General features: G+C 41.3%; 1 protein-coding gene across 2 annotated transcripts in view; it reads left to right on the top strand.

Annotated features, from left to right (window-relative positions):
• SORCS1 (sortilin related VPS10 domain containing receptor 1) overlaps positions 1-25,948 on the top strand; it is a 255,913-nt gene that overhangs the window by 215,450 nt on the left and 14,515 nt on the right. For both annotated transcript variants that reach the window (XM_030950888.1, XM_030950889.1), the window contains exons 17-23: positions 4,739-4,852; positions 5,564-5,735; positions 14,442-14,628; positions 18,518-18,651; positions 20,507-20,630; positions 21,610-21,722; positions 24,059-24,190. In XM_030950888.1, coding sequence (XP_030806748.1) covers positions 4,739-4,852; positions 5,564-5,735; positions 14,442-14,628; positions 18,518-18,651; positions 20,507-20,630; positions 21,610-21,722; positions 24,059-24,190 — 976 coding nt within the window. The remainder of the gene's footprint in view (positions 1-4,738; positions 4,853-5,563; positions 5,736-14,441; positions 14,629-18,517; positions 18,652-20,506; positions 20,631-21,609; positions 21,723-24,058; positions 24,191-25,948) is intronic.

Below are 25,948 nucleotides of genomic sequence, written 5' to 3'. Positions count from 1 at the left end.
CCTGAGCCATCCCTGGCTCTCTGTGCAGGGAATGAGGCTCGGCCGGGGCCATCCCTGGCTCTCCATGCAGGGAATGGGGCTCGCAGCCAGAGGGCAACAGCGCCTCAGGAATGGGGATCCGGATGCGCTGGAGCCCTCGGCAAGTCTGTCCTAGCAACAGCCTAGAAACGAGAATCTCCGTCTTCCTTTAATTGATTTGGGTAAATGGATGGCACCGTTACTTGGGTGTTATTAAAGCATTAATTTACCCGGTTTCCTCACATTGTGTTCCTTCCTGCCTTCTGAGCATTATTGCAGCGATATCTCTTCAGCAGGAACACCTCCTAGACACAGATGGAAACCTTTGGTGGAGTTCATCCTTCAGCCACCCGACTCCCAGGTCCTTTAATGGGACTTTGAGTGGAGTGTCCCACTGTCATGAAGTTCTTCTGTCAGCGCTCCCATACGTCACACCTTTCTGAGAAGTATGAGCCTGTTGATACTGGTGCTAGTGGTTTTGGATAGCCAGAGAGGCACAAAGGTGCCTTGGTACAACTGGGAATCAGGTCTGCTTATTTATTTCACAGATGATGTCAGCAAGGATCTGGCTGGCTCTTTTTATATTCTCGGGTGCTTAAATTACAGCCCTGCCTGCTGAGGTGAGCTCCTAAAACATCAGAGTCCTGCATCAGGAGAAAGTGTTCTGACAAACCCCAGGGAGGCAGGGGACAGACACTGAGTGGGGTTAGATTCTGCTGCTTTGTGTGTCACCAGCCATCAGTTCAGATCTTGCAGGTGCCAGCTCTGAAATAAACCTACATTTGCACCCTTTGGTAATGGGCTTGGTTAGCTAACAAATAGTAATTTAGAATAAATTTTTACTTCATTTTGAGTGCTTGTGGAAAATGCAGATTCACTATGCAAAATCTACAGTGCATCTCTGCATCTTTAAGGGCCTGGATACCTACTGGGCATGGATTTACTGGAAAGGTTTTGGGGATTTTAGGTTCCATATTAACATAAGCTGGTATAGCTGAACTCTAAATAGTGCAATGCAATTATAATTGTACACCTTTGTAGATCCACAGTTCAGACTGTAGCTGAATCCATTCTTATCTGAATTAAATCCCATGTCAGGTCCTGTAGAACTGGGGAACAAGCACTGCTTCCCTTTAATGCACATTTACACTTGAATCATGGTTAAATATCAGAAAATGGTATTAAGTGAATAAAAAGGTAGTGAGACTTTTCCAGTGCTGTGGCCACAGTTATTTCTTCCCACCATGGCTTTTGGAAACTGTAGAAAAAAGGTGACTCTTTTCAGGGATAGTTCAATTCCATCCCATTTAATGTCCAAAATGTTTGGAAAGCTCAGCATGCAAAAGCACAAGGAGCATTGTCAGCTTCTGGCATAGCTGACCTTAAGGTGAAGCTGTTAATCTTAAGGAATTTCCATGATTACATGCTAAGTCATATATTGATTTTTAGAAGCTATAAACATGGAAATCACTCATCTGAATTAACTGGTTATTTCTATATCTTAGAGCAGTAGGATTTTAATAATTCTGTCTGAATTAACAGTTTTACCAAACAGTATGTTTGTCAGGTCTCTTTTCAAATTACAAACTTCCTTAGGGGATTTCTTTTCTTTGATTATTACCTGTGGTGAAAATAACATTAGAGAAAGGAATTTATCATGAGCATTGAGTAGAGATACAAAACGTCTGGAATGAATTTGTATCTAATTACAGAAAAGAACTTGCAGTTCTACTTGACTAAGACAAATAGGATTCCAGTTTAAACCAGTAAAAGGGTAAAACCATAATCAATGAGAACCGCAAGACAGGCTGCTTCCTACTGATAAAGCAATCCCCGATGGCAAATGCTCACTCCTTTTTAGGAGATACATTATCTGTGTCACCCGAGTTCTTTTCAGGCAGGCACAAAATATCATCAATATATGCAAATTCCAATTCCCAGTTCCCAGACAATGACTCAGGGAGCTGATTGCAGGCTGAGGCTGATGCCTTCCCCATCTCCAGACTTTGCTGTACTGGCTCATGCTATGGACATCCAATTGATGGTAATGCTTCTTGATTGCTACAAAGCCTGTTGTGCCAAATTGTAGGCAGCAATTTGTTGTCAGCATCAGTGTTCTGCGTGCACCAGCCTATAGCCAAGGAATTCATTAGATTCCAAGACTGCGGAGGTGAACGGGTGGCTGCTGCATCTGTGGAGGGATATGGAGCAGCAATTCATGTCATTTGCTGGGATGATATTTCTGTAGGGCCTTAATGAGCCAGATGATTTGCAAGCCTGAAAACAACACTGTGCAACTTCTGTGCTTATAGCTATTTCTGCTGTGGAAAATCCTGGGATTTCTTTCTCTTGACTTTGAGAAATACGATCCACATACAGTCTAAACTAGTTAAGTCCAGCTTGGCTTGACCAGATTTACAGGTAGGAATAGGAACCAAAATAGTAGCTTGAATGTAGACATGTGCATAGTAAGAAAGCCCAGACTGCTGCATCAAATTGGATTGTGAGTACTGATCCCCTCTGAGGCAGATTTCACTGTATTAGTTTGTTTTTTCACCTGATTACAGAGCACTGTCTGAGTGTACAGTGTTACAGCTTTTTAATTAGAGTCACACACGATAACTTAGGAATACAGTGCTGCAGAGTATTTACAAATGAATTACAAAAATACAGGAGTCCCATTTGTATGTAAATATTTGTTTTCTCCAAGCAAATCAGAATGGTGTTATTCTTCATTACAAAGTGTATTCTGCAGCTATAGTGTTCTTATTCCAACAAGGATGATTATAGAAGCACATGGCAGTGGAGAATTGGCTGGCTGATGCTTCCAAAGCAATTAAGCAGCACTGAGTTGGAACCAGCTGAGTAAATAGATTGATGAAAATTCAGTCAAAAAAAATGAGGAAAAGACCGTTTAGGTCATCTACTTTATTGCTGTTTCCTAAAGTATGTTCTCAATTACTTGTTGTAGATACCTCAAGCACCACAGCTGCCAAAATGTTCCCTTGGAACAGTCATGCAGTCCAATATATGTTTAGGAGTTTTCTTAAATGATAAGTAGCATTAATTTCCTTTTGCTAATGTCATCTTTTTAATTTTGCTATTTTAAGATTGCCTCAAAACATTTTTTTCTTTATCCAAAAGAAAAAAGTTGAAGCAGAATTAAAATGTGGTGACTGAATTTTTTTTTTGATGTCTTTCTTGATAACCACTACATAAAAACTTAACAAAGATAAATCAAAACATTGTCTCCTTTCTTCCTTCTTTGTCTTATATCTTGGACCAGTACCAAGCTTCTTAACATTGTTTACTAGTCGCTCACTACATTTTATTTTTAAGTCATCGTGCTTTTTCAAGATACTTGAACAAAGTCTTCATTAAGTTAAACACTCTTCTTGTTGTTAATATTTTGCTATAAATATCTCTCTTGGTGATGGTCTGGTAGGTCTCACCCTGGCCATGGGCTGATGGCTGTCTTGTGGCAGCTCTTGGAGGCTCCACTAACTCTGATCAGGTTGTTGGGGGTTCTTCCATCTCCTGTTTTTTCTCTCTGCTTCTTTACATACATATACAAATATAAGCCCTTAATCACATAATCTAACACTGCCCTACTCCTCTTCTCTTGGAAAATCAGGCTACTTGGTAGCAAGGCATTAAAGATAATAAGTAAAAAATACTTGCAGAAAAGTGCCATTTTAAGATCAAGGAGTGTGTTGCAACTGGAATATTGGAATGGATTTGGTGGACTCTGTATAGCAGTTCTCAGAAACAACATCCCATTACTGCTCCATTATGACTATGGAGAAGGCTTAGTAAAAGGAATAAGAATGATTATCCAACCAAGCAGTCCTCATTACTCAACAGCTGGAAAGTAATCCCACATGTGAATGGAATACTGATTAAAGAGGTTTTCGTTAGTTGGATTTTTTTTTCCCTGCAATAATATATTTTTTTAGAGTCCTTGTATATTTGGAATCAGGAACAATTTGAAATGTTTTACTGAAACCAAAGCAAATTTAGTCATAGCTAAGCTCAAATTGTGACAAAAGATTAAAGTTTGACTTGTTGTTTCTAACATGTGATTTTTGGTATCATTTCCTCATCCAAACAAAAAGAGAATTGAAGATCACAGAATTCTTTCCCATTACCAAATATGCTGTTAATGTCTTCAGGCAAGAGCTCTCTCAGGGCTGTAAATTTTCCTGTGCATCCTGTGTGATATTGTTTCCAAATGCAATTAGCTTTTTAGCCCTTCCGTTTTCTAAGACATGACTGAGACAGTGGTGATTTAACTTAGCTTAGATTTCTGGGGTTTTGAGGGGGGTTTGTGTGGGGTTTTTTTTTGGGGGGGGGGGTTGTGTTTGTTTGGAGTTTGTTTGTTGGGAGTTTGTTTGTTTGATTTGGTTTTGGTTTTTTTATATTTGAGCCTAGATTTGATCCTGAAAGGTACTGTCTGTGGAGAGAGAACAATTGATGCAATACTCATAAACTACCTGCTCTGGTTCTTCTTTTTTATACTGGGATTTATGCAAGATAACTACCCCAATTAAAAAAGATGAAGTGGAATGAAAAGTCTGTTCTGTCAGTGAAAATAAAATCAGAAATCCTAGTAAACAGACAAAGGAAAATCAAAACTTTTATTAACAGTAGAGAGCATGAGCTAACACCGTGTTTGTTCTTTTGGGGCTTTATGTGATGGTTTCTTTTAATGTCACAACAGTGATTATGGATATGAACGCCACAGCAATGGGCAGTGTTTACCAGCATTTTGGTATAACCCATCCTCCCTGTCAAAAGACTGCAGCCTTGGACAGAGTTACCTCAACAGCACTGGGTAAGTGGCTCACCAGCCTTTACTTTGCTAGAGCATCCATATGGATTTAATCCAATGACAACTGCAGATTACACCTGTAGATGTGCCAAAGCTGGCTGAAGCCCTTGGGACACTTTCATCACCACCTTTGTTGGGTTACACATCTGTCACTCCAGATCTCCATCATGTATGGCCCAGGTTTTTTGCTGGAAGATGATGCCTTAAAAAAAAATTGGGGGGAGACTGTAAGGTCAAATCATTATTGTTTCTGGAAAGGCTTCCCTTAAAATCCTGTGAAATCAGGTGGGGCAGAAACACTGGAAGATAAATTAGTGGAGAGAGTTGAAAGTGATGTCCATGTGAAGTGAAGGACAGCTAGCTTGAATGCTGACTGTTCTTTGGCCCTCTTGGAAGTCGATGGAAGATGTAGTTTAAGTTTAGTTCCTGGCAGACTTCATTTATGATGCAAGTGATTAAAGCAAGCAAAGCAATCCAAGCTGTGTTTGGAGGGTTTGTACATTGTACCCAAAACCTAAACTTCCCACCTAAGTGATACACCTACACTACTCTCTACAATCTTCTTCACACTCTAATGGGTTCTAGTCTATCATGAAGTTCAGGAAACTTTCTCCACGAATGAGGGTCAAAGTCAGTGCTCCCCTAGGAGTCAGGGCACCGCAGAGCAGACAGGGAAATATTCCCTGGGTTCCCACACTCTGTCTCCCTTGGCAGGTACAGGAAGGTTGTTTCCAACAACTGCACGGACGGGGTGCGGGAGCGCTACACGGCCAAGCCCCAGCAGTGCCCGGGCAAACCTCCGCAGGGGCTGCGCATCGTCACGGCCGACGGGCGCCTCACGGCCCAGCAGGGCCACAACGTCACCTTCCTGGTGCAGCTGGAGGAGGTAGGATCCGTGGGACATTCACCCCGGGTATGTCTGAGTGCAACTCACGCCAGGAGAAGTTTGCAAAGAGGATAGTATAAAAAAGTTTGCAAGACAAGGCGGTATGAAGTCAATCACGGCCAGGATGTAGCTGGGTGGAGTTGCCTCCAAAATGTATGGAGATGAAAGGGCTGTCATTGTGGTGCCCAGGGTAATGTCTGGGAGAAGTTGATAAAAAACTGGGAATTGGTTTAATTTGGGAATTTCACAGGAGAGATGAAGACTGCAAGTTTGAATTCTGATCCCCCATCCTTAATTGTGTTCTTTGCTTCCCGCTGGTTTTTGAAACTGAATTTATATATTTGTTTTCCACTGGCTTTAAACCAAAGATGAGAACTAGTACATGTGCAGCTGGGTCCCCATCACACAAATCGGTACATATTGTTTAGGCATTTATGGGTGAAATCTCAAGATGTCCTCAGCAGGTTTAACTCTGAAATTCATTGCTATTGTGAAGCTGATTTGGGCTCTGATCTGTGTTTTTATTATATCTGTAACTTAACTTGGTATTTCATTGTTCTGCTCCTTCCATTCTGGAATCCATAGAAAAAAAGTATTTAAATCTTTTCACCTCTTTCTTCTTTTCAGCACTTCTCTATCTGTGTTTAATTGCAGGTGCACAAGCAGGAACATTCACAAAGAAGTTTTCTCTTTTTCCCTAGTCTAATTTGATTTCTTTAAACTTCTACCCCTTTTCCTCTCTTACTGGCCAATAAATCCTAAAACAACTATGCTTTAACACTAAGGGACAATGTACATCCCTTTATAGTTTAGAGTATTCAAGGGACAATGTACATCCCTCTTTAGTTTAGAGTATGATTTGGAGTATTCAAGGAAATTACTTCTCACTCTCTCCATAGTAAATGTCATCTCTGAGGAAAGAATTTTTTTTTTTTACATCTCTATTATTGATGCTTTCCCCAGCAAACTGGTGTCCTGATTTGTAAAGGCAATACCATATGATACATCATATCTAACCCAAAGCAATTTTTGACCTGAGTGTTTATTTTCTCCAAAATATGGTCACTTTGTTTCAGTACTGACAGTCATACAGCATTGCTACTGTGGTGCTGTAATTACAGTGGGAACATATAATTTCATCTGGTTAAGTTATTGATTTCTGAATTTAAAGATGAAAAGGGTCCAAAACAAGAGTCAGTCTCCAGGCTTAAAAAAAAAAAAAGAGGAAAAAAGTGCACTTTCCATCACCCTTCTCTTCTGAGCAAAGTTTTAAAACAGACTGGGAGAAGGAGATGAATGATCTGAATAGTCAGTCACAAAACTATCAAAGAATTATGCCAATAGTCAGAGGGAGAGACAATCACCCACAGTGTGGGAGACTCAGGACAAATGTCCTGCTCTTTCTTCTGTGAGTGCTTCAGCTCGCATATCATGTAAGAGAACCCTGACCACTCTGTCGTACAAGGAGCTGCTGTGCATTGTTCTCTCTCTTCTATTCATTCTGATCTTTTCTGGCAGCTCTGCTTCAGTGTGCACCAGAGTCTGGAAGCAACACCTTCTCCACTATGAGATGGTGCCTCTCTCATGCTGGGTGTCAAGGAGTACAGAACAGATGTTTTGATGAGTGAGTGAGTCAGTTCTGAGGAGATCTAAAGGGAGCTCTTCTTCCAGTGTATCTGATAAGGAAGAGGTTAGGAATTGCTCTGAGGGCTGAAGCAGTATTGATCAGCCTCCAGCCTTTCCAATTACTCTCCCTGTTAGATGAATCTTGACCTCCTGCCCCTAGATTTGTCAACTTAAAGAGCAACCAACAAAACCTTTGGGTATATTTTACCCAGTCTGACAATAACTTGTGTGGGTGTTGCAACAAAAGAAATATTCAACAAACACGAATATTTGCCCAATTATGTGCAAGCTATAGGGGAATAAAATGTAGTTGAAGCAGCAGAAGTGTGTGTAGACTAAACCATTTACCAATTTAACTGTTTCAGTGACAAAAAATCCACCACTCCCTAGGAAAGTTAAACAACCCATCAAAAGAACAAGCATCCTTTTATAAAATGGATATTGATTTCACAGAATAATTGAGGTTGAAAGGGATCTCTGGAGATTTGTTTAATCCAACCCCGCTTCTCAAAGGGAAGTTCCTTTCCCTTGCATACAAGGCAGAAGTATCACAAGACAAGAATTTGCCAATTTCTATTCAGTTCTGCCCTGCACAGGTGTATAGCACAGTACAATCCATGATGATCAGGATCCAAAAAATCTGTGCCACTCCATTTTTACTGAGGGGAAGGCAACAGAAAAGTTGAAAAGGGCTGGATATGTCACCTTGCACATCTTTTCCTGCAACAGCATGTGAAAAAAGTGTGTCCTATTCAACCCTTTCCCCCTGGAGTGGTGAGCAGTATTTTGGAGTGCTACACCCTGGTGAGGATCCTCCTTTAGTGTGAGTGACAGCTGATATCTTTCAGGGTGTGAAAAAGCAATGGCCTTTCCTTTTGCATCTTAACATCTCCTGTATCCCTCTGAGACAGTTTGTTTGAAGCCTTCAAATCTGCAGAGCTGTTTCATACACTGCAGCCTCCTGGCTCTCTTTTTTCATGTCCATGTTCCACTTGATCTGCAGGAAAAGGAAAAAAAAAAAAAAAGAAGCTGGTGAGCCAAGGTACAAGAGTCTGTTTGAGATTTGTACTCCTGTTATCTTTCTAGGGCTTTCTGCTCCATCTAGGAATCTACCTGGGTTTGAAAAGAGGAACAAACTACAGAAGCAGGTTCACTGGAGGCCCTGAAAATTCACTGTGTCTCTGTGGTGGAGCAGATTGCTAAGAGGGCAGGGAGAGACAAATGGCAGCAGTAAAAATCTGATGTTTTCACTCAGGTGTGGGATTCAGGGGCAGGAACCACAGCACAGTGGTTCCTTGTAGAGCCTGGTTGTGCCTGTGGTGATGCTGAGAGCCACACCTGTGCATTCTGACAAAAACACAATGTGAGCAAAAAATGCCCCAAGAGAAGCAAGGACAAGGCATTCAGAAGTGTTCTGCTATTGAAGAAGACACAAAAGAAAATCATCACTGAAGTCTGTGCAGGTGGAGGGAGGGCAGGAACCGAACCCAGGAGCACACTGAGCATTGCTGATTTCTGAGAGCTGGGATTCTGGCCCAGTTTCTCTAATCCTGACTCACATGAAATTTTCCTGTGAAGCATTTATATCTGGCAGCATATAAATAACATTAAAAGCAAACCCAACCAACAGGTCATATTTAAATCATCTGAAGATGATGTAAAGAATTCTTTCAAAAGTGATCTAAGTCACCTATCACCTTTTAGAATTTCTGTATGACTTCCTCTAAATTGCTTGCAAGATCACCTTGCACTTAATATTTATGGCCCCGTTATTGGAAAGGTTTGGCCAAGTTATTTGTCCAATTAATCTGGGTATAATTATCATGGTTTTTTTAGTGGGTGACAATAGCGAGGAATCATCAATATTGCCTTTACTAACTATCATGTGTTGCATTTTATGGTATTTTGGAGGTGTTTAGTAAGCAAGACATCATACTTAAGCTGGGAATTTTGATCTTAAATTTCCATGAAATAAGCAGAATACCAACAGCATTTTTGTCATTGCGTGACAGCACATGAGACAATTAGCTATGCTTAAATGCAAATTTTTCATTGCCTAAACAAGCTGCCAGTTTAAAGGTAAATCCTTTGCCCTGGCCTGGGCAGAGATTCAGGGTTGGTACCTCTCACACTGCAGCATTCAACAAGAGTTGTTTATCAGCCTAAAAACCTGAGTCCTTGCTTTATTTTTGGACAACAACAAAAGAAATCCAAACCGTGAAGTTACGAAGGCGCTTTTCCTACTTAAGTTGTTCAACCCAATGTCCTTGACATGCTTTGCTTCTCTGTTGTAGAAAACAGAGGGATTTTATTAAGTATGTGTTGTTTCTGTGTGCCTTCCTGATCACATGGTGATGTAGGTCTCTTGCCTGTCACAACCACAATTGTTATTTGTGTGTTGGAGTTATTTGTATGAACATCAGACACTTGTGCTGCTGTACTGCTTCAGCAGAGACTCTGAAAGCTGCAGCCTCCAGAGCAATGCTGTTCAGCACAATGCCTTTCAAACTTGTTTCATCCCATTGCTCACACATCTTTGCGGAGGAAATGGATGGTAAAGACATTCAGGGCAGGAAGGTTCAGGGCTTTGACTGTTTCATTACAGATAATTCACAGAGAAACTGCCTCCTCTAATTTATTTTTTATCTTGATAAAATGACAGCCAAAAATCTTTGACATTCCAGGTCTGCCTCAGTTCTCACTTGGCAAAGTCACTCCACTGGGAGTAGATTTTGGCTTGCTTTTAACTGCTTGCTGCTGCTGTGTGATGTTTGGATTAGACTAATGTGTGGGGAAAGCTAATTTGTTCCTACACTTCAGGCCACAGGCTACAATTCAGGCAATCTGAACTCATTCCTGAGCTGCACTCTCAGCTCCTTCTGCGTGACCTTGAGCAAGAAACTTAAACTTTCTGATGTTTTATTCCCTTCTGCCTTATACCCCCCGTGCCTTGCATTTGTGTAGTGATTGCCCATAAATCCAGAAGACTCTCTCTTACCATGTGAACATACAAATGAAGCCCTGAATTTCCTAAAGACTGCCGTGGCTCTCTGTAATGACAATGTTGATACATGGCTGTACAAGGTACACTGTGTCTTGGGTACATTTAATGAGCTTGGGGATCCTGCTGGGGGCACAGTGCCATTAACATTTCCCACCTCAGCACTATTGTTTGGTGCAATTCAGTATTCAACTCAGCTGAAGTTTCTGGAGATGAGCTTAGCATTAGGATTGTTCTGATTGTTGATGTACTCAAATTAAAGATGCAAAGCTAGTAGTAATTAAAAGCACAGTCTGTATATTTTTTTTATGGTATCCCACTGTGTTCCCTCTTTTGATATCACAAGTTTGTTGGTAATGATTACAGAAATATGAAACCTTCATCATAACTTTCAATGCACATGCTGAATCACGTGTGTTTATCTTACTAGCAGCACTACACTCCTGTAATAACACACAAATAACACAGAATGTACCCTCCCCTGTACCACTGTCATCTGAATTGTAATTGCATTTTCTGATGAGGACAAGCTGGTTGGGATAAATCAGAGCCTTTCATGCATTTTTAAATTCGTTGTTGAAATTCCATGAAAATGTATGAAAGTGGACCTTGCCTTCCTAATGACACACAGCACTACAGTCTGATAATGCACTTCCAGTCACACAAGTTGAATTATTCTGCATAATCCTGAGAGGCTGTTATTGATTCCTGTGGGGCACAGAAGATCTAGTACTGTAAAAAGAGCTCATAGCTGAGTTGAGCTGCCACAACTGGCAGTCAGGATGAATGATGTGATCAGTACAATTCACTATTTGGTGTTGAAAAAGAAGTACATGTGAAAGGTATCAAGCTATTTGCCCTGTTAAAAGGCACCTTTCTATTCAGTTTCTGATTTGAAAAATTAAGGCCATCTCTCTGAAGGCGGGGATTTGCACAGGAAAGCTTATTTTTGAGTTCTTGATCAAATTGGATATGGGTATCTGGTAAAATTAAGACTATACTTTAAACAAATCTAGATTAAATGTATTCCATGTGTAGATATTCCATTCCAGTAAAAATATCTTTGATGAATGATTTCTTTTGGTGACAGGAAAATGCCAAAGAGGGAAAGGAGTTAATCTAAAGAAAGCACAATAAATTAATCCATGAAAACCTCCAACAGCAGCCGTATCTGTTTCTTGCAAAGTATAAAAAAATTAAATCTATTGTCAACATCTCTAAGGAAGACACAGAAGTCAGTGCATAATTAAAGACTTAAAAATGAAATCTGAAACATGGGAACCAAAATTATAAATCTTGAGCTGTGTTTGTTCCATTTTTAATATTTAGGTACAAATACTCAAAGTCAATAAGGAAAATGCATTATTACAACTTTGAGGGCAAGATTACAGTGGTGTGTTTAAGAGAATGCTTCTAGGTGGGTCTCATATTTCACATCCACCAAAATACTGAGAGATGCATAAAAGTAATCAAAATATAAAAATATTACTGCAAACTGTATGGGCTGTTTCCTGATATACCCTGAGGCAGGAAGCTTCCCAGAGTTTTTTGGTAACGTCCAGGTCTTGTGTGCATTCAAGATGCAGGAAAAAGGTGCACTTGGCTTGGGAGGCAGGATCAGGAAGGAGGGAGAGAGGAATATTTTGTATATTCTTGAAAAAAAAACTGGACATTCAATGAGAAAATACCTTAGAAAACAGTAAATTTCTGATTTACATTTTAGTAACCAATGTTGTCTAGGTAGGTAAAGGGTTTTAATATGGGGCCTTGGCAAACTTGTTTTTAGTTTTGAGGGCTTCTTTTCAGGCTAAAAGTTCTTAAGGCTCAGCATATGTTTAAGCCTTTCAGTGCACAAAAGCCTTTATCAAGATTGCAGAGAAAGGGGTTAATCTAAAAAAGACACAATTAATTAATCCATGAAAACACTCCAGCAGCAGTGTCTGTCTCCTGCAAGTAATGCAGGGAGTTTTGCATCTGCCTAATTTGGGCTAAAAGCTTCAGAAAGATCCTATTGGTGGAGTTTTGAGCTTGACAAAATAAAAAGGAGAAGCTGGAAAAAGCAATAGGGAGGGGGTTTTGCAAGATGTATGGATAGGAATCAAATTGTTGCAGAACAAAATTTCTCTTGGTAAAATAACCTCTTGCAAGTGGCTCTGGAGATGTGCTGGAGACAAGAGACAGTGACAGCTGGGTTGGTTTAAATCAGGTGTGGGCTGTGTGGGAAGTGTCTGGATTTTGGCTCATCTGCTTTCTCTTCCTGTCTTACTCTGCCCGTGCTCTTGCCTTGCACAGATAAAATATTAGAACAAGTCAAAACACAGTCTCTTTATTTTCCTGACTTTTCTCTCCCACTTCCTAAGCTAGAATTTTTAATGTCAGATTTCCAAAATGTGGCATTTTCAGAGGAGTGTAGCAGCCTGGATCTTACTGAGTGGAAAATGTGTTTCCAGTTCAAAGGGTTTTAAAACAGGAAAGGCCAAAACAAATAAAAAAGACTGGGGGAACAGCAGCCGAAGTTCTCTAATTAGATTTTCAGTTTCTGTCAGCATCTTCTCTACCTAGAAATTGAAATCTAAATCTTGCATGCCTTAGAAATGGCTCCTTTCCCTGGCTACACCTGTAGGCAGCATGAGTTTCATGGCTATGGACAAAATAAAGACAAGAGGAGAAAAAGGTTCATTAGAACGCAAATTTTGAAAGTTGCAGAAATGAGGCTGTCACCCTTTTCAACTTCTGCTGCTACCTCAGATATGTGGAGGAATATTCCCTGACCTGAGACAACGTTCAACTGCATGGTCTTGAATATCCTCAGAGCTGGTAAATCCTGCAGGGTCACTATGGTGGCACGGTTTTAACCATGTGAAAAGCTTTTCAAAGGCACGTTCAAAGACATCATCTCCTTCTGAGTAAGAAAAGACAACTAAAACCCTAATAATGATGGACCTGGAGGCCTTGGGAGAGCATCAAAGAGTACTTCAGAGACCTCTGTATTTGGTCTGAGTCCTGCACTGGACTTGAGATAAGAATAGTCCCCCTCTGAAAGATGTTCAGAGGTCATGTGTGTTCACTTCTGGCTGTGGAAGCAAATCCCATTTGGTGGCTTCTATTTGCTCTGTCAAACAGACACGAGTGCCCAAAGCACTGCATCATGTTTGAATCTGCACCTCTTTCTAATAACTCAGCTCAACAAAGGACAGAACTCTGTTCTTCAGACCATTTCCCCTGCCACAACTTCAGTTTGGGATTCTCCACAACAGAGCAACACAGTTATTTTTGTCTCATCTATTTGGAAGCAGCAGAGCTTCCAGCAGGGTGCCAGGGCAGTGTAAAAACAACTTTGGTCTATTAAAAGAGAGCATCTGGGAAAATTTGTTGCTCTTGCCACCATCAGGTATAGCTCTGCTCTTTTTGCCTTCCATTCAGACAAGCCTCCACTATTTCTGCCTTCACAAGTTATAAAAAGACTGAGAGAACATGAGGAATATAAAAGTTCTGTTACAATTTCCTCTTATAGTCACATACATTCACATCTCTTTCTGGTGTGGATACCTGCCTGATGCCATCCATTCACACAGGTACCTTTCATTCCAGAAGGGGAATTGGGCATCCAGAGGACTGTCTCTCTGTAAAAGGAAAAAAGAGAGAAAAAGGAAGAAAGAAAAAGAAGAGGAAACAAACCCAAAGTAAATGAAATGTCCTTTCAGCCAATTTTTTGAAAGGTTATTAATGATCGGCTGTTAATTTTCCATAATTCCAGGCAGTGCCCATTGCTTCAGTGCACTGGGCTGGGGAGGTGCTCCACAGCAGTAGCCAGCAAGGGTGAGCACAGGCAGCGTGAGCACCATGCAGAGCCAGAGGGGGATTTCCTAGGGGGTGAGGATGTTCAAAGGTAAGGCAAGATGCTGCATCTCACATGAATGGGAGGGATGTTCAGCAGCCATGGCTGCTTGACAGGCCAGTGCAGGCTGTTCCTCTGGTACATCAGACCTTGCTACTGTTTTCTGGTTGGTCTCACCCCACTGTTCCAGTCTGTCAAAAGCAAAACAGAGTCTGTTTTGATCCTTTCTCTTCCACCACAGGGAGACCTCCAGAGATCCCTTATCCAGGTGGATTTTGGAGATGGCATCGCTGTGTCATATGCCAACCTCAGCTCTACAGAGGATGGGATCAAGCACATCTACCAGAACGTGGGCATATTCCGCGTGACCGTGCTGGTGGAAAACAGCCTGGGCTCTGACAGCGCTGTTCTCTACCTGCACGTAACATGTATGTATCTTCATACCCCCTGTTAGCTGCTGGTTTTCTTTTAGAATTGTTACTTGGAGCTAGAGGTGACATTTGGAATTTGGCAGCTGGGTGCAGAGAGGTGGGAAATGATGAGTGTTCACGTGTCCTCCAGACAGACTGCTGATTCCAGACTGAGAGGAAACATTGATTCATTAAGGTTGGAAAAGACCTCTAAGATTATCGAGTCTAATCAATAACTTTTGCTTTTTTTAATCATGTTTTACCTCTAGTTTTGGATAGTCTAATTTGGGACACCTCAAAGGACTGTCCAGCCCTTTCTGAAATGCACTTTCATTATCAAGCTTACACTTCCAGAACAACAGAGACACCCAGGGATCTTTACTGACTTTTAAAAGCTTCGAATTTTACTTTGAGCATGTTTTGCTCTCTAATGAAACACACCCACCTCTGGAATGGAAACCAGTGCTTTTCAGTGTTTCTGTTGTCATAGGAACCAAAATCTTTGTATTAAATATTACTGAAAAAAAAAATTATCCTCACATTGCTTTTCTGCTATTCTTTTTTAACCTTTTCATACTTCATATGGGTCTGATTTACAACTGAAATGTATCCCAAGTTCTTGGATAAAACCAACATTGTATCCTTTCATATTTATTCTAGCACATGGTTATGAACCTATGAACCCAAAGGGTCACTCTATTTATCAAAATTTTGTAACATTCCTAATGGATTTTGTTTGGGGCAATAATTTTCTTTATACAGTGGGGTTTTTTGTTTGTTATTTGTGTTTTCACTGTGTGCCTCTGTGCCAGATTAACTGAGAAAAAAAGAAATTCCAAAACCTGAAGTTATGTTTACAGAAATATTATTTACCACCTACCAAACTTACTCCACATATTGTGTAGATGATTTGGCACATTCCCTACACTTTACCTCTAGTTTTGGGGTTAGTTCACACAGCATGAAAGCAGCTACCTTTTCAGAGTAGGAAAGCAGCTCTTCAATGGAGAACCATTGTGTCAACAGATGGGAACAGTGGGAGGCAGGAGTGTGGGAGATGGGATTTTTATGAAGGAGGACTAGAGCAGGAGCAAATATCCACCTGAAGGTCCCCCTTCAAAGACACCTTTGGTTGGCAGGTGTCCAGCCTTCGCTCACTCATAGTGTCCTTCTGGTCTACAGCTGCTCTAAATCATTCTCTTGAGACACTGAAGGCATATGAACCATTCTGGTTGTTTAAACTGTACAAGAAATAAACAATATTTAGATTTGTTTGTGTGACTTAGCAGCTGATAGTGTACATTTCTGTATTTTACATAGATAGTGCCAGCACAGGATTTAAACACTGAGTGATCATTGCAGCCAGGCCCAGATTATGTGTGCCAGACTCCCTGGAGAAGTGACAGCTTTAAGGGATATGTCTCACCTTTCTCTACATGACAAGAATTAGAGACTGCAAAACAGGTTACAAATGAGCATGGTGCCACTCAGACTAGCAAGAGATTTGCTGAGGACGGGGATGTACAGTAGATCCAGCCCCCTCCAGAGTCTAACAGCCTGATCCACAAAAGCTTCTAAATCCTATTTGAAAGCTTGCATTGTCACTCAGCCCTCTGCTGAATATTCTTCTTGGGGTGTTTGAACTTGGCCTTTGGGGAGTTTTGCAAAAATATCTGTCCTTAAAATAGACACACATGCTGTATTGTAAGATCCACATACAAGCAATGTGCAGCCAGAACACCCAGAGTTTTAGGAAGGGCTACAAACTGGGTGATCCCTGGTTACAGGGTTAATACATGAGTGTCTGCAGCCAGGTCTGGGCCTTCCAGCACCTTCCTTACCTGTGGCCAGCACTCTTCCTGCTGGAAAAAACTGCAGGCCCTGAACCTTGGTGCTTGTGGTCTCAAAGATAAAAGTAAAGCCTTCATCCCATGCTCTCCTCATCCTGCTGCAGCCGGTGCGCAGAAGCAGTGCCTTTCCTGCAGTTGCTCCAGGGATCCAGAAATGCAGGTTACTGTGAGACAGGAGCATTTTAAGTTGAATGGACAATAGAAACTGTTGCATGTAAACTGCTCAAGCCAACAGCCTGTCTCTTAGCTGTCCTGACATATCATAATTTTGGAAAGTTAATTATGGATTTGCCTGGATGCTTCAGAATAACATCACATGTGCAAGTGAGCCTTTTGAGAAGTTTCTCCCTTTCAGTTTTCTGGAGCATGTACAGTACTTTTTCCTTGGCACAGATGAAGGCCATAGTCTCCATAGCCCTGCATGATGCTCAAAAATTAATGTTCTTGAATCCTCTTCAAGCTTACCTGGGAGAAAGCAGTCTCCTGCCAAGAGGGCCTATCCAGAGTGAGCTATCCCCATCTGCTGGCCAGATACTAGCTCAGCTTTTCAGCCTCCTTGACCCAGCCGTGCTGGGAAATGCTCAGGCAGAGTTGGGTTGCTTGAGCCACTCTTTGATATCCCTTCCTAGCCATTGTATGGGTAAGGTCCAGGGAGGTGCTGGGCACACTCTACCATGCAGGATCATCTGAGATCTGTTCAGAGCAGTAATGCAGTAATGTTGGAGAGTATCAGACTTTTCATGGGCTCCATCATTACAGTTGTCACTGCATTTAGCTGGGGAAATTGCTGCTTTTCAAGTCTTAGGGTCTTGCTGAAAACAGGAACAGCGTGGGGATGGAAATGGATCTGAGAAGGAGGATGCCATTAAAATCACAAGTGTGAAATTGTGGCATCTCATCAATTTCCAAGAGTGTTGACTGCTGCTTATAAAAGGCAAAACAAACCATGGTCTCATGTATAGCAGGCTTTGGTTAATCTGATCATGGATAATTCTTAATTGGGCTGTTTCAGCTTAAGCAGTGGCTATGTCTACAACCCAGGGAAAGATGTATTTCAGTAATGAATCAGGAACACTGAACCTTATTTTGGCATTGTTTATACAGTCTGATTTGGGAGAGTTCTTTTCCTTACTCGGCCTATTGTGTTATACAGGATGCTTTCTCCAGAGTTCATTTAGGCTGAAAAGCAAGGTCTAAGTGGTGATTCATGCATGGGGTATATCCTGAAAGATCCTCCATTGAAATACAGCTAGCAATGCATCTCAACTCCATATGAGCAATGCAAGGCTGTGGCTGTGGTTCTCATCCCTGGGGAGCTCACAGATAGATGTGTAGATGTGGCCTTAATTTGTTTGAGGAACCCATGTCCTCATGTGACCTGAGGTTTCTTTATTTTTCTGTCCCTGTCACTCAGGACAATGGCTTTGTTCTCTTAGTGAACAGTCAGAACACATTTTAAAAATAATCTATAGAACAAGATTTAACAACTAAGGCCCATCTGTTTCCAGAAGATGGGAAATGTGTAACCCTGGGCATAATGTCACTTGTCGAATGAATTATGTTCTGTTTATACTGAAGATATAAAAGAGTTTATTGATGAAAAAGAGGTATAAGGTAACAATAAAATGCAGGCACTCAGTAAATAGCTACCTTCAGAAAGAGTTTCTTCTGAAGTTCACCAAATCATAGCAGTTTTCCAGCAAAGATGCTTCACATCTGCTGAAGCCCTTTGTCCTGCACATTCTTATGTCTTCCCAGTGAAGGCCACACTCACACAACAGGGCTCTGTCCCTATTGTAAAAGTCATATAAGCTCCTGATTTTATGACATTCATGCAGTAGAGAGTCCAGCTTTTTCAGCTCCAGGTACAGGGGTGGCTCCTGTTCTCTGAGGAACAGATTTAAGCTTTCCTCTCTAGAGGAAAACAAAGCTCAAACATTCTGCCATGTCCCGCAGTGATTTAGGGAAGACCTTTCTTCCCTAAACCAATGGATATCCCACCCAGGTTAACTTTTCCAGATGGAGGGAGGACTCACCTGCTGCTTCTGTTTCTGCAGGCCCCTTGGAACACGTTCACTTATCTCTGCCCTTTGTCACCACGAAGAACAAGGAGATCAACGCCACAGCAGTGCTGTGGCCAAGCCAAGTGGGAACGCTCACTTATGTCTGGTGGTTTGGGAACAACACAGAGGTTTGTATTCCTGATGGACTGAGGTCAAAATAACCCTGGAGGAGCTCTCTGACAGAAGAGGGAGGGAGAGAGGGATCTGGGAATGCTTCTATGTAGTCACATATGCAAGAGAATTATAAAACAAATACTGAGATACTAATGGGCTTTGGAGGCATCAACATGGAAATGTAAGTAGTGCTTTGTGTTTGTGGCTGTGACTCAGCTGCAGGCTTTATTGCTGTACCATGCAAGCTATCAATAGCTTTCTTCCTTAATTCCATCCAAGGTGAACATAGTTAACCAAAATCTGGAAGAGTTTCTACTGTTTCTCTTCGCCCTCCTTTCTTCAGTACCAAGAAGAAAAAAAAAGTAGGGCTTTGGAAGATTTTTTTTTAGGAAAACAACCTTTCAAGCTGAAGCTGTTTTTATAGCTAGAACTGACCTATGCTGAGGCCCAGCACCCTATGCTAAACCACATGTGCAAAAGGACCTTATTATCATGTGCTACAGGTGGATGAAATGGTTCCCAACACACCTCCCTGCCCCAGGCCTCTGCTCAGATAACAGAGTATCATCCATCACGTTCTGCTGCCTCTGTGCTTGCAGTCTTGGTGAATCTGCACAGACATTAGAACTGTTATTGCACATATAATTGTGGCTAAAGTACCCAGAAACCCTAATTAGTTTCCGAGGGGAGAGGTTGTCATGGATTTTGTAGAGCCAAGAGGGACCTTCATAATCACGCATTGTTCTCTTCTGTATAATGCAAATTGTAGAGTTTGATCAGTACCTTCTGCTTTATTTAACTTCTTGTGACTAGGGCAGGACCTGACTTGTTGTTGTTGTTGTTGTTGTTGTTGTTGTTTTGTATTAATAGTTTTCTTCAGATGATGGGAAATGCACTGCTTGTCCTTCTGACCATCTCCTTCAACTATTTCCCCACAGCTAATTATTCTGAGCTTTGAATTCATGCACTGTGTTTGTAGTCTGAATTTATCTAGTCTGGGATTCAAGCTGTTGGATCTTGTTATGCCTTTTTGTGTAGATTAAAGAACTCTCTGTTGTATCAGCAATCATCTCCCCTTAGAGGTACTTACAGGCTGTGATTGTCACCTTTTAACCTTCCCTCTGATCTCCTAAGCTCCTAAGTGATCAGTGTTGGTCTAATTCTGTTCTCATTGAAGTGTGAGTTTTACTATAGACTACAATGGCAACAGTTTGCCTTAATACTGGGTGCTTTGAAGATCTCATCCAGAGTTCATTAACAAGTGAAAAAGAAGTTAAGGCAGAGTCTGCTGGAGGACACAACTCATTGATGAACTTGTTCATAGCTGAAGGGATCTCTGTCCTCTCAAGCATCAGCAATTAACAAAAACGATTTGTCTCTATCTAAGGATAACATGGAACAGCAAATGTGAAATCTTAATTTGGCTGGTTTTGTGACAACCCCCTTGAGTCACCTTAAATAAAGCACTTACAGTAGATTTAGGAAAGGAGGGTGCTACCTGAGCAGTGAGTATTGCAGGCCTTTATATCAGGATCTGGGCCCCCCTGGGGAGTGAGCAAAGGTGGGCATTTCAGCATGGGATCCAGAACAACCAACATGCCAAGTGGAAAGGAAGCTCTTGAATCTTACATAGCTCCTATGGAAATTATAGGTACCTTACTCTGAGTTTCAGGAGGGCATCCCTGTCTGTGATTCATGTGCCCTCCCTAGGAAATTAGCTGCCATGTCACAGGGCCCCTCCTGAGTGTGAAATTTCCAGTCTGGAACTAACTCCTCAAACCATCCCAATAGGTTAGAGAGCCAAACTCATTTTTGCTTTTCCTTTCCAGCCAAATTAACTGGATTTTTCCTTTTATGATGTATTTGCAGCCACTGATCACATTGGAAGGGAGCATCACATTCACATTTTCTGTGGAAGGGATGAACACCATCACTGTTCAGGTCTCAGCAGGAAACACCATTCTTCAGGACACAAAGACTATTGCAGTGTATGGTGAGTTCTTCCCCTTTTATTTCACACAGGATTCTCCATAGTCAACATTTAGAGAGCCAGGATAGTTGGCAGCAACAAGAGGTCTTTATTCCAGAGTGCTTTGAGTGAGATTATAAATTGAATTCCAGTGTTACCAGTCCAGTGTAGTATCTCTGAAGGCCACTGATTGACATTAGTGCAGACTGACATGATTGCAGAACATTGATCTCCTTTCCAGAGCCCTCTGCATGTGCTCCATCACTCTTTGATCATCCTACATGATTGTCAAAATGTTAGGTTGTTTTGTAAGCTGGTTTTCCCCCTTCTTGGCCAGCAGAGGCCTCTTAACTCACACAAAAGCTGCTCAACTTGAAAGATAAATCAATGCTGTGTGCTGCAGTTCTGCACAGAAATCTGCTCTGATTTGACATTGTTCTCATGTGTCAGAAGCAGTTAGGGCACACAAATACCATATAGTGTAGATGGAGCCTAAAACCCACTGGGAATCCCAGTTTTAGCTGATAGTGATCAATGTGGGCAGCTCTGTTAACAGCAACAGAGATTAGGTACATTTTCCAAGGCTAGTCCTCTCCCCATATTTATCACTGTTCCCTTCCAGTTAAGATCTCTAAGGTTTGGGGCACATCTGTGAGAGCCCAATCACAGCTTCCTACACAGGGTGTGCCTGCTCCAGAAGTCAAATTGAACGTAACATTTCATTTACGTTCCCAACACAGCTCCCTTTGCAGTGCTATTCATCCACTCAAGTAAGGACTGATCACTTTTTCACTTCCAGGCACTCAAGTGATGAATCTCCCAGATTCTCCACATCTCTCACTGAGTCTCTCAGGTGCACTGATGGATTCCCTCACAGTCTGTGCACCATCTGCAAATTGATTAAGCAAAACATGAGCTGCACCAGGTTTCACAAGGTTCTGCCCCCTCGTTTGGCACTAAGGCATTTCAGTCTTTACTCACCACTCTGCCATTGTATCTGCAGAGAAATTTCAGTCCCTGAGGTTATCGTTCTCTCCAAACCTTGATGACTACAACCCAGATATCCCAGAGTGGAGAAGGGACATCAGCAGAGTAGTCAAGAGAGCTCTGGTGGAGGTAAGCTCTGCATAGCCTGTTTTACAAGGACTCTGGCTCCTGATTTGTCCCTTCATTAGGACTGCATCAGCTGTTCTCTCAAGGTGTTTCTTTGTCTCCAGCACCCAGAAATGGAGAGTTGATGGTGTTTGAGGCCAGCATCCTAAATTCTAGACAGGTGAAATGATCTCATTCTATGACAATCTGGTGCCCAGAGGCAGCCTTCAGTGTAAAGCAACACTGTTCTAATGGAATTGCAAATGTGCTGTAGAAAACGTGTGAGACCAAAAATTAAACAATTTTTGCTACACAGAAGAACACCACAGCAAGCACTTTAAGTCCTTCATATAGCATGAGTCTCACAGGGCAGGACTGGATGCTGGTTTTCTCTGAAGTTCCTTCTTTAACTATGGAACACAATGTCACAAAAATATTCCAGTGTAGCTGAAGATTTGCATTTGAAATTGAGGATGTAAGAAGAGTTAGAAGAGATACCTGGGGTTTTTCCCCTCAGTAAAAAAATAGTGCAAGAAATTGTTTAAAATAGTGTTTCTGCTTTTTTAAAAATAACGATTCTCAGATTTTGAAAGAACAAAAGGCTTGTTGATGTTATTAGCAAGCTTAAGTGTTATTTGTGGCATCATCTGTGCAAAATTGTAGAAAAACTGTGCTAATCAGGTGCACAAACCTGTCTGGGTTATTTTTGAGATTTTTATCTGAAATTTTGTTAAAAGACATGAGGAAAGGGAAAAAAAGAGCATTTTTCTGGAGCTTTATCTTCTGACATATTTATGTCTGTATCAAGTATTCAAGGATCCATTTATCTTCAGGATGAATTTTCAGAATATAAACATCTCAATAAAGCAAAACCAAACCATAAAAAAGAAGAATTGTAAAACCACAGTACCAAGGCTACATTCCAAAAGCAGAGCAGTGAAAACACTGAGTCTTTTTGTTATTTGATCGAAAAAATAAAAATTGATAGCTAATTATCCATCTTTATATAGCTAAATGATTCACCTTAAACAAGCCTTTGTGAGAAGTTCCTGTAAAAATTAAAGATAAACCCAATAGATTTCTACAGCAATTAAGTAAAAGGTATAAAAATGAGTCAAATAACTAAATAATTCAATAGGAAATTATAGCTGTGCTATAGAATTTTTATGAACTTTTATTAAAGTATTATATTCTTATTACAGAATATCATCAGACCAGGATAAAATTCTGCCTACAAAATTATAGTTCTGTACTAAAATCTGATCTTCACTCTGAGTAGGGATAATTTCATATTATCATAAAGTATCCTATTTCTTGTTTTGATCATAATTATTTGCTTGCGTCATTGGTTTTCTGATTACTGTCTCCCACTTCTGAAAAAAAATAAAATTGTTCCCAGCCTCTGAAAATGAAGGCAATACTGTGTCTTTCTTGACACCTTAAAGCAACCTGTTAGGCAAGCACAAATAATGTAAGCCCTGGCTTCACTGAATACTTGTAAAGAATATAAGAAACCTTTCTATATTTATAAGGGTTTTTCCTAAATCCACTTTACAAAACAAAGCAAAATAAAAAAAAGGGAGCAAAGACAGATGCTTTTCCTTGGTGTGTGGTGGAGGGGACTCCACAGGGTTTTCCCCAGACTGTCAGCAGTTATGCTCAGGTTATCCACAGGACAGGTTCAGAAAACGGTGATTTATGATCAATTTTGCTGACCCTTTGTCCTACATCCACCATTTCCTCCAATGAGCAGCTCCTCCCTGTCTTTGCTCCTGGAGTACCATGGAGAAGAATTCCTGAGATTTAGGTCCAGTTAATGTCTGAGAGGCTTCCAAGTCTTTACTGCAAGGGAATCTCTGTGGTGCTTCTGTGATCTGTCCTTGTATCTGTAGGCACTTTTTTTCCACCTCTTTATAAGTGACCAACTAAATTCAGCACTTGAAAACTTCAGGTTAAATCAAAACCTTGAGATTTAAGTGCCTTTGGTGGATAATTCACAACAAAAAGGCAATGGAGGAAGATTCATGCAATTATATTTCTACTTCCTTTGGCTAACAAAACTTCCTGAGGGCCAAAGTAGGTCGTTTTCTGGATAATAACTCAGCAATCTGATTGTGTAGCATCAGCTGAAACATGAAATTGGAGATGACCCTGGTAGTAATGCCTTTAGGGTACTTTTTTCTGAATTTTGTCTAATGTGTCAAAATCAGGGATATTAAAGTCCTAACTTAAAAATTTCAGCCAGTGAGACATACAAGATACATCCTACACAGTGAAAGTACTGTGATGCTTTAATGAAGAAGCTCTCTGCATTCAGTGCCATCCACACTGCTTCTGTCTCCATTATTTCTCTGTATCAGGCTACAGGCATTTCCAGCAAGCACGTTCTGGTTGCAGTGCTCCCTGGCCTGCCCACATCTGCTGAACTCTTCATTTTACCATATCAAGATGCCACAGGAGAAAAAAAAAGAACAGCAGCAAACCTAGAGCAGGTATTGTGTCCATTACTTGGAGAAGTGTATGTGCATGCATTTCTGTGTCTGTGTGTATATATGAGATATATATATCTGTATCTATATGGGGTTTGTGTATGGTTAGAACTGACAATTATGGTAGGAATGCAGCTGATTCACTGGGGTACATGTTACATGTTACATCCTCTTTAGGGGTTTTTTTATGTTTCTGGTTTTTCTGGGGAGTAGCTTGGTTGTTTTGGACCTTTTTTTCTTTCTCCAGCATTGGAAACAGGCATTGGAGCTGTCTTTAGGAGTTTAGATGTCAATTTGGGTTCCCTTAGAAGTCCTGTTTACTACATGGAAGCAGGAAGAAAGGAGGAAGGATTTAGGGGATGACTTCTGCCAGCAGGAACTGTGGAGCAAAGTTTATGACACTGTCAAGAGTTCAGAAAGCATTGGAAGACAGAGCTGTGTGGTAATCCTGGGCAGTTCATTAGTTTAAGGCACAGGGATGGGATTGGACAATCTGCCTGCCTTCTTCATGGTGCTGGAAGTGGGGCTGAGCCACTGTGGATTGTTTTCTCTGTGAACAGCTGAAATAGGTCACGATGACTGAAGGAATCTGTCTCTCTGCAGACCCAAAAGGTCCTGCCAACCAGATGGGCCTAGCAGGATTGTAATTAAAAGATAAAACACTATGCTGGGCAAAAATCCTGAAATGACATAGAATTATAGAATTGTTAAGGTTGGAAAACACCTCTAATGCCATCAAGTTCAATTGATAACCTAACACTGCCATGTGCACCACTGAACCATGTCCTCTTGTCCCATAGCTCCTTTGCTGTCTCTCAGCTTATTAGCTCAGATTCCAGGGGCAAAGATAACTTTGGCCCTGAGGGAAGCACCACTGTAGCTCTGCCTTCCCCACTCCATGTCCATGCCTCACACCATGTTAACTTAGCCTCACACCTCCAGGTCACCCATATTCTGAAGCTTTCCCTTGCTCAGCATTTTTAGCTGTCATCTTTTCTTTTGACAAATGACCTTCTTAAATTTTCACCACTCATGCAATAAACAAAAAATATGGAGATTTACTGCTCTGCAAAATCTTTCCTTCCTTTTCTCCTTCACTTCCCCTTCTCACTTCCTTCATAAATTGGCAAGGAAGCCAGTCCATAAACTTTCAAATTTACATCTGACCCAACTCCCTTTGGGCACTCATCAGCTTCTCTTTCCCCCTCTTTTTATGCCTCTCTTCTTCTCTCCTGTAAAAACAGAGTCTTTGTGACTGTGGAGAAAGGAAGCCCTGGCAGTGCTCTCATGGCCCTTTTTATGGACAAGAAGAAATGTCATTTTCAGTGTAACTCCATCAGCATCTCTGGCAGGATGCTGCAGGGTCCAAATGATAACCTTTGGAGGAGAGAGAAACTGTTTGCCATTTGCAGCCAGCTCTTTTCTTTGAAAAAACCCAGGATAGTCAGAATCTTTTTCTTTCTGGTCTGTGGATGCTGCATTCCTCTTCCTAGTAACTCTAGCAGAAAATGGTGGGTTTTTCTGTGAGAGCTGCCCAAGGGCCACAAAGGGAGTCTCTGCCCTCTGGTCTGAAGCATATTCTGATACTGCTCCTGTTTTGTCATCTGTTTTGCCTGTGATCCTTCACTGTGCCTTGCCCAAAGTGTCTCAGAGCTCATTCCACAGCCTCTCCCTGTGCTTGAAGTTGCTGGGATGAGTATTGGGAGCAGATGTTTTTGATGGCTACAGCTTAAGAAGCTTAAGTTGCTTCTGAGGTACTTC

The sequence above is a fragment of the Camarhynchus parvulus genome, chromosome 6 (assembly GCF_901933205.1).
Source record: "Camarhynchus parvulus chromosome 6, STF_HiC, whole genome shotgun sequence".
Taxonomy (NCBI): domain Eukaryota; kingdom Metazoa; phylum Chordata; class Aves; order Passeriformes; family Thraupidae; genus Camarhynchus; species Camarhynchus parvulus.
This window is presented reverse-complemented; position numbering and strand designations above follow the sequence as displayed.